Genomic DNA, 9840 nt, shown 5'->3' on the forward strand with positions numbered 1-9840 from the left:
CCTTGTGCATCTGACTAATACTCATCACCCTTAGAAAAGAAAAACACAATGGTTTCTCTAGATTACACAGAAAGTTTGGTTAGTGCTTCTCAGATGTGGTAAAACATGCTAGCCTCTTATAGTGTGAGCAGGACTGAGCCGAAATCTGAAGTTATGAGAGCAGATTTAAGCACCTTGAACTCCCTTTTCACATAAACGACGACATCATCTCCTCGGCACAGGGCAGGACCTCTAAAATCATCTTTAAGAATTACACGTCATCCTGTTAGAGGATTTTAAAACGGAATAAAGAGGAAATTCAATCTGCCGACGGTCTCACGGGTGACAGATAAACACGGGGTTTACAGACAGAAATCATCGTTCATCGACAACAGATGCAAAAAGGCCCTAATCTGGATAAAAATCAATGCAGTGAAAACACATGCAAAATCATTTCCCATGAGCCTTTGAGTCATTAATGGCATGACATGCCATTTCACTCGAAATCAACTGGATTTGTACAGTTTCTAAAGAAAATGTGCCTGTGCAAAATTTACCGCCATAAAAGATTTCCTGCATTAATCTGAGTCTCTGGACACATTGCTGGACAATTACGGCACTAAACGAGATCCGAACACTAATCCCGAATAAACAAGCTGTTGTAACATTGTAAAGATTGGAATAGAAGATGTCCTTAAGAAAAATCCATTTCCTGATGTCTTTATTACTGTTGTTAGAATAAATAAATACATTTCTGAATTGAATATACATTCATTTTTCTACAGGACCTCATTGAGGACTGAAATCTTCTACACTGTAAAAAAGAATTGTTGGTTTAACTTAAATTAAGTTGCCTTAAAGTTCATTAAAATTAAAAATTTGAGTTAATCCAACGAAGGCGATTGGTTTAATCAACAGAAACTCAAAATATGATGTTATCTGAACCACATTAGTTATTGAAGTTGATTTGACAAATGAAAAAATGTTGTGATAAATCATGGAAATAATTTTTTACAGTGTAGGAATAATACATTTTACTGCTTGGGTAAAACCTGTCAGACATGAGTCATATTTCACCCCAAAATTAACTGAAAACCAAAACATATTTTTAAAACCATTGTGACATTATTTTCATGACATTTAAGAACATTTCCACAAAAAAAAAAAATATAAATAAAAAAAATCAAACAAAATGTTTATGTAAATAATGGTAAATTATATAAAGTTTTTACATAATGGGATTGTTTGCATTATTTACTGTACTGCTTTACTTTATACTGATTTAAATAAAATAAAATAATAAAAAACACAGTTGTTTTTACAGTGTATTAATAATTCAAATAATGTATAAAATAATAAAAATATAAAAACCTTTATATTAAAAAAAAACTAAATATTAGAGCAATAGGAACCACTTCTAAGAAGTGAAAATAATTACATATTTTTAAAAACCAACAATCAACAGAACAATTAAGAACATTTCCACCAAAAAATAAAAAAATAAATCAATTATATGTAAGATAATACTAAATTATGTAATGTATTCACATAATGCCGTACTGTTTTACTTTATACTGATTTAAATTAAATAAAATCATAAAAATCTGTAATCTAGTCTGTTTTACAGTGTATTAATAATTCAAATGATTTATAAAATAATAAAAAAAATATAAAAACCTAAATCAATATTACAGAACTACTTCTGATAACTAAATTTATATGTAAAATAATTACATATTTTTAAGCATTCACATTATATTATTTGCTGTACTATTTATTTTATACTATTTTAAATCAAATAAAATCTGCATTACAGTCTATTAATAAAAAATATAAAAAACTAAATCAGTAATATTACTGTAATAGAAACCACTTTTGAGAATAATTAACTACAACTTCCAAGGACGGATTTAATGTTTTTAACTGTCATGCAAATACAATGGGGAAAAAAAGGCTTAAAATAGGCTTCGATTTACTGCAAAAGTTTAGTTCATCTTATGATTTCGAGGTGAAATCCCTCACTCAATCAAAAAAACTAAATCAAAATAGACACATAAATATAAAGTGTGATCAATAATAAATTAAATCTACATTATACACATGGTGAAAACCTGCCGGAGATCCACTCAACAATGTTTGCTCAGCTCTTTCTCCAGTCTGTCTCTGAGTTTGTGGAAGGACGGTCTCTTCTTGGGGTCCATCTCCCAGCAGGACATCATGATGGCGTAGACGTCAGGGGGACATTCGTCCGGCGGCTCCATGCGGTATCCCTGATCCACGTACTCCCTCACATCACTCACCGACTGCCACAGAAACCAGAATACATGATGAAACTGTAATGAAGGTGACGGCGAAATATCTTTATAGTGAGAGGGAAAGAAACGCACCATCTTGGGATACGGCTGTCGGCCGAAGGAGAAGATCTCCCACAGAAGCACTCCATAACTCCACACGTCTGACTGAGTGGAGAACTTCTACAGGAATAGAGGAAAACAAGTTCAGGTGTAAAGGTGAGCTCTACTAGAACAGGTTTTCATGCTTGAATGTTCATTATTTTACTCATATTCTCCATTGTTGTTGTTTACATTCAGAAACAGTGACACTAATATAGAGAATTACTCCTGCTGGAGGGACTTTGCAGACATCAATATTTCATCCAGTTCCTCTCACCTTGCTCTTCAGGGCTTCGGGTGCCGTCCACTTGATGGGTAACTTTGAGTTGTCGGTTGCCGTTGAACTGACCTTGGCCAGACCGAAATCGCTGATTTTGGCGACGCCGTCCTCCGACACGAGGATGTTGCGGCCGGCGAGGTCTCGGTGCAGGAGCTTCTTTGACTCCAGGTGCTCCATACCTTCACAAACATCTCTGAGAAAAACACAGAAACAAAACCTCCGTCACGGATTCACATGCTCAAATATGCCGAGCTCATTTCTAAAGTTTTTACATAAAAATCACATGAGACTATGGGAGGATTGCATGTAAATAATAAGATGAAGGTTTTTTTAACAAGTAAAAATAACTCTCACTACCATAATACCAAAAATTGCACGAAATAAGAAAATAAAGCCTATTCTCTTTACATTAATACAAAATAATAATAATAAAAAATGGAAAATAAATAAAGTACTTTTTTTTAAATAAAAATATAATAATTCTCATTAGCTTAATACAAAATAATAAAATGTAGCCTATTTTAATAAAAATAAAATATTCTTAATATCATAATACCAAAAAACAGCACTTTTTAAAAATAAAATTCTTATTATAAATTAAAAACAACTATAATAAATGAAAAATAAATAATATAATTAATAATTTTTAATAACTGATAATAATAATTAATTTAATTCTTACTACCATAATTCCAAAAATAGCACAAAATAAGAAAATAAAGGCAATTCTCAATACATTAATACAAAATAATAATAATAATAATAATAATAATAAAAATAACAACAACAATAATAATAATAATAATAATAATAATAAATGGAAAATAAATAAATAAAATAAAACAATTTTAAATAAATAAAATAAAATATTTTTTACTAACAATCCCCAAAATAGCACAAAATAAAAAAAGGCTATATATTGTTTCAAGATAAAAATAAAATTCCCCTTACCTTAATATAAAATAATAATAATAATAATAAAAACAACAACAATAATAATAAATGGAAAATAAATAAAATAAAATAATTTTTACTAACATAATCCCAAAAAAAAAGCACAAAAAGCTATCAATTGTTTTAAGATATAAATAAAATTATCTTTACCTTAATATAATAATAATAATAAATTGGAAAATAACAAAATAATATTAATAAGTAAAATAATAGTAATAAGTAAAAATAAAATAATTCTCACTACCATAATACTAAAAATAGTAAAATAAAGGCTTTTCCCCCCAAATAATATCATTCTAATTACTGTATTGCAAAACAATATTAATGATGATAATAATAATAATAATAATAATAATCCCGTGTGTCTGGACATTATTCTTGATCTCATCATTTTCAGTGATCTCTTCTCAATGATACTTACATTTAGAATAATGTACTATTAAATAATATTTGCATTTTGGTGATGAGAACTGAGGAAAAAATGTGTTTAAAATATATATATATCATTTTGATTTTCTTCATGCAGAATGTAATTCCTTATTTCTTTCACTTGATTTTGAGTGAAATATGACATTTATCTTTCTATATTTAAGGGTTGCATTGATATACTGTATTAAAATGAAAGGCAATGTAAATGTTTTATCTGAAGTTAGTGTACTGATGTGACCTCTTACAGTGCGAAGCGCAGCAGCTGAGTCGCACTGACGGCGAAACGTCCTCGTGTGCGGAGGAAATTCACCAGATTCCCCTGTGACGACACACTATCATCAGAACACACACGTACTTATTTACTACGGGACTGAATGTGGACAAATGATATTCTTCTGACCGCACAAACACAGCTGTACCTTCGTCATTAACTCTGTGACGATGTGAAGTCCGTTGTGAAGAATCACCCCTAATAACTGCACCATATTCTTATGATGGAGATTTCTGGAAAAGAGGATATTATATTCGTGTACATATTTTAAACCTACAGGAGGTGAGGGGCGAGGAAATGCTCTTACGTCATGACCGATGTCTCTTCGAGGAAGGCCTGAGCGGTTACGTCACATTTGATGTTCTTCACAGCGACTCTCTGGCCTGCGTATTCACCCTCGAACACAGCTGAAATATCATCATGAGCGTCAGCTTCTTTATGCCAGATAAAACTAAAACAAGGACATCTAAATACATTTTCAACCACCATGTTTATATGATTTGCATGTGTGTGTATGTGTATGTGTATATATATATATATATATATATATATATATATATATATATATATACGCATTAAAAATTACATTAATTTAAATGTATGTATCTATTATAAATGTAATCTTTATCCTGTGTATATATATTTTTTATTTTTTGTATTATTTTTTATTATTAATATTATATTAATATTATAATATTTAGTATTAATAAATATAAATATACAATGTACTATATATATATATATATATGTATATACAATATATATATATATATATATGTATATATGTATGTATGTATGTGTGTGTATATAACATTGTATGTTTATTAATACTTTTAATTTAAATTACATTATTTTTTATACATTTACGATATATTAAATGTATAATACATATATACATATACATTAATGTAACTTATCAAGTATTAATCAATATACACTATAAACAATAAAAAAATCTAAATTAAATTAACTATATATATATATATGTATATACACACACACACGCACACACACACACACACATACATATAATAATAATAATAATAATTACAATTTTATATATATTTAATTATATCTAAAATTATGAAGTACATATAAATATTAAATATTGAAAAGGTGTTTATAGAGTGTAATTTATACATTTATTTTATATATTTATAATTTTTATATTTCTAGTATATGAATGTACTGTAAATAAAATCAACCTCAAATATGTTTTTTGGACTCACTGCATTGCAACATTTTCCACAAAACTGATCACATTTAGGAAACAAAAAATAACCATATTTATTCCTGAGATGCTAACTGGACGCCACTCACTGATTTCAACACAACGTAGAATACTGTTGCAGGACATACTACTTAAATATTATGTTTTAGAATTAGTGTGCAGTGTGTTAGTGCTCTATTTCCAATCCCAGCCCATGTCTTGTTCAAATGCTGCTCTCTAGTGGTTCTCTGAGAGAACTACGTGTAAATACAGAAGAAAAGCGTACCCCCGAACTCGCCCTCTCCAATGACCTCTCCTAACGTCAGCTTTGAGAGATCCAGAAGCCAGCCGGCTGTGAAACAGAGTGAGATTTCCTGCATTAAACTACTAGAAATCAATCTTCAAGGATTTTTGGACCTCTATTGCATAAACACTTACATTTCAACAGCTTCGTCTCGGCAGATTTAGTTCCTTCCTTCTTCTTGGGCTTCAGCAGAACAGTAGCGATGGCGCCTTGATTTCTGCTGTAAAACTGCAACAACAAACACAGCATTGTTAAATCAGTGTATGATGCAATACTTCCTTTAAATCATGTTTCAAAAAGTAAAACATTAATGTAACACCACATTGCCACTCAACAAAATGGCCTAAAAATAAATGCTACAAACTCAATACGTTCGAATATTATATAATAATAATTTGTCACACCACAAAAGGTGATTAAAGATAGTGAAACATCCCAAAAATGTATGTGAATAAAAATGAAATAAAACTGAAATAAAACATTGCAATAAAAATTACTTTAAAAAAAAACCCTAAAAGGTGATCAAAAATAGCCAAAAAAAATTATGCAACATCACATAGCCACTCAAAAAAAAAAAAAAAAAAAAAGGAAAAATGGACTAAAAATAAATGTTATTCAATACGTTCAGATATTATATAATAATAATAATAATTTGTCACGCCACAAATTATTATTATTATTATTATTATATAATAATATAATACAAATTGTTATTATTATAAAATTTGTCCCCCCCCCAAAAAAGATATGAAATGTGAAAGTGAAACACATCCCAAAACTGTATGTGAATAAAAATGAAACAGAACCTGAAATAAAACATTACAATAAAAATTACTGGGAAAGGAGGAATTTTACAATAAAAATTACTTTGTAAAAGCTAAAAGGTGTTAAAAAATAGCCACAAAAAAAATAATAATAATAATACAATAAATGTAACATCACATTGCCACTCAAAAAAAGTAAAACAAAAAAAAGAAGGAAAAATGGCCTAAAAAATGTTACAAACTCAATATGTTTGAATATTGAATATTTGTCGCACCACAAAAGGTGATTAAAATGGTGAAAAGGAAAACGCCCATGTTAAAAGTGAAAAACATCCCAAAAATGTGTGTGAATAAAAACGAAATAAAACTGAAATAAAACATTAGGCCTACAATAAAAATCACTGGGGGAAAAAAAAAGGAATTTTTCAATAAAAAAGACTTTAAAAAATGCTAAAAAGGTGATCAAAAATAACCTAAATAAAATAATAAAAAATAAAAAAACCTTAATATGCACATTATATGAAATACTAATTTGTTCACACCGCATGACATTTTGACTGCAGAAAAACTAAAATTTGGAAATAAATGGTGTAAATGGCCAAAAAAAACTGAAACGAAACTGAAAATGACCTAAAAAAAAAAAAATTGTTTAAAAATAATGAATAGACATGAATAAAAATAATAATAATCTGATCAAAAATAGCCCAAAAATAATAAACTGCAAAAAAAAAAAGTTAAAGGGAAAAAAACTGAAAACTGGCAAACCAAAAAAATCAATTTTAAATGTAAAAAATGGCTCAATAATAATAATAATAATAAACAATTACAATAAATGCAACATCACACAGCCTTAAAAAGTCCCCAAAGTCTTGAAAACATCTGACTATGAACACAGGCGAATGCCCTAGTTGTAGTTTCCCCTTCAAAACCACAGGACACCATCACCGCAGATGTGTCACTGGAAACCAAGATAAATGAAGACATGCAGGCTAAAAATGGCCACTTGACGCACCTCTATCATGTCGATGAGGTTGTAGAAGAACTCCTTGTTGTCGATGGTCAGTTTGTTGTTTTGGAAGATGACCCGGTACTGGAAGACCTTCTGGTGAAAGCAGACGCACAGCACAAAATCGCCGGGGTGCCGAACGGACTCTCGCACCAAGAAAAGCCCGTCGTCTATGGGCTTGAGTTTGCAGACGGCTTGCAGTCCTGATATCTTGCCGTGAAACCATCTGCAAGGATCAGAGAAGGCTTAAGACATTGTGAGGTGTACATAACCTATTTTCAGCCCAGCTGACACCAACCACATCCTTTCTGTTTGTAGCATAACAACAATAACTTTATGAGCTTGTTTCTCATAGTAATTCAGATGTTGGTCACTTACGGCATGAGGCTCAATTTTGGGTCTATACGGAGGGCTTCCCTTTCTCTGAAGTTTGAACCCGAAACCAGCCCTTCGTCTCCTGTTGTGTTATGTCTGGCTCTGTATTCTCCTTTTCTCTGTGAAATTTTAGTGAAAAGGTCTGGTAAAGGGATAGTTAATAGGCCCCACTGACTTCAATAGTTTGGGGGGGATTCGACATTCTTCAAAATAACTTCTTTTGTGTTCAGCAGAAGAAAGAAATTCATACTAGGTTTGGAACAACTTGAGGGGGAGTAAATGAAGACAGAATTTTCATTTTTGGGTGAACTGTCCCTTTAACACCAAGAACTAGCGTCCACACCAACGGTCAATACAGTTGTTTATCAAGCGCGCCATTTGACGCCTGCCTCTTTAAATGCTCGCGCTCTTTAAAGTCAGGTGGATTCTGATTGGCTGTAAATGTTTTTATCGTGAAAAGTTTTAAAAATGATTTATTCCCCTCGGTGTCGGTCTCGTTATGTGTAGACTTCCATATTCTCATAGAATTAGATCGATTATTGAAACATTATAGAAAAAAGTTGCTTATTTTACCGTTCCAGGCCCCACGAGAGTCAAGATGTCGCCTTTGTGATACGGTATTTCCCCAGCTTTAGGTTTGCAGTGCTCTTTTTTGGCGACGCACTGCGTACCTGCCGTCCAGTTCTTCTAGAAAAAGTAATGACCGACGTGAGGTGGGAGAACATCGAGGTGTCGGCTAACATTTAACAAAAATCTCGCTTACCATGGCCATGTTTTTACAGGGCACCGAAGATCAGCAGCTCGTCAGAACTTGAATCTGTTCGAGAAGACTGAGGTAAAAAGCGAACAAGATGGCGCTGACGTACTTTCATCATGTTACAGCAGTGTATCGAGATGTTAAAAATGAATTTCACACCACACAGGCACAAAAATAAAATGCAAAAAAGTATAAATGTCACAAAAGTTAATTTACAAAACTCGTTGCACACTTAAATTGAATAATACATTTACACATTTGATTAAAAGTGATTAAAAACGGTAGTAAAATACGTTTTTTTTTGCTTATAAATCATTACACATTAATAAAAACTAATAAAAGACTTGTCTCACCACATTTAAAAAACAAAAACAAAAGAAAAAGCAATAAGGTGATCAAAATGGCCCAAAACAACCACACACAAAAAAAAACCCACAATAGGCCTACACACAATAACTACTTAACACCGCGTGACACCTTGAATGCTAAAAAACTAAATTAAAATGATTAAATGGATGTTTAAAAATGGTTAAAATACTCAATAAAGATGTGAAAATGTCCCAAAATATATATTAATCATAAAAAGACCACTTAGCTGCAAAAAAGAATGGCCCAAAACATCAAGAAACATTAAAAATGTATAAATAATAATGGAAAAAAGCTAAAAATGCAATGTAAATGCTCAAAAGAAAACTAGAAAAAACATGTTTAAAAAATCTAAACTGAATTGACCACTTTAAAAAGCCAAAAGGAAGTTAAAATAAAAATACATAAATGCACACAATATATTTCATAAAAACGTCAAGAAATATTTCTAAAACCAGTAACAGTGCTGTACAAAATTATAACCAACTTAAATGATATTCTTGATGCTTAAGTTTCATTTCACTCACCAGTAGGACTTTGTTTAGATGGCACAAGAATGTTGCTGGTGTCAGTAGTACATGTGAGCGGTTATACACTCAGAGGCTTATTACACACCCTCACTTCCTCCTGATATGCATGTCGCGGCTCTGACGTGTTTTTCCACCCCATTTATGACCATACATGATGGCAAAAATATAATGCAAAAAACTCGCTTCAACTCGAGCCAAAACACACACAGACGAGCCGTGTAC

At 31.1% G+C, this 9840-nt stretch overlaps 1 protein-coding gene across 9 annotated transcripts; it reads right to left on the reverse strand.

Moving 5' to 3' along the window:
• Positions 1-683: 683 nt before the first annotated feature.
• matk (megakaryocyte-associated tyrosine kinase) lies at positions 684-9718 on the reverse strand. 9 transcript variants are annotated; one of them, XM_051907699.1, is made up of 13 exons: positions 9616-9718; positions 8729-8782; positions 8539-8652; positions 7969-8084; positions 7597-7816; positions 5955-6048; positions 5803-5868; positions 4614-4713; positions 4455-4539; positions 4281-4354; positions 2650-2845; positions 2367-2453; positions 684-2282 (listed from the first exon to the last, which is right to left on the reverse strand). In XM_051907699.1, exons 2-13 carry the CDS (start codon positions 8735-8737, stop codon positions 2106-2108), a joined length of 1338 nt encoding a protein of 445 aa, XP_051763659.1. In that variant the 5' UTR covers positions 8738-8782; positions 9616-9718; the 3' UTR covers positions 684-2105. The 9 variants fall into 9 exon arrangements, with proteins under 9 accessions (XP_051763659.1, XP_051763658.1, XP_051763663.1 ...); XM_051907698.1 differs by having other exon boundaries at positions 8729-8795; positions 9616-9705; XM_051907703.1 differs by having other exon boundaries at positions 8539-8649; positions 8729-8795; positions 9616-9698.
• Positions 9719-9840: the final 122 nt, after the last annotated feature.

The sequence above is a fragment of the Ctenopharyngodon idella genome, chromosome 10, assembly GCF_019924925.1.
Source record: "Ctenopharyngodon idella isolate HZGC_01 chromosome 10, HZGC01, whole genome shotgun sequence".
In the NCBI taxonomy this organism is placed as follows: domain Eukaryota; kingdom Metazoa; phylum Chordata; class Actinopteri; order Cypriniformes; family Xenocyprididae; genus Ctenopharyngodon; species Ctenopharyngodon idella.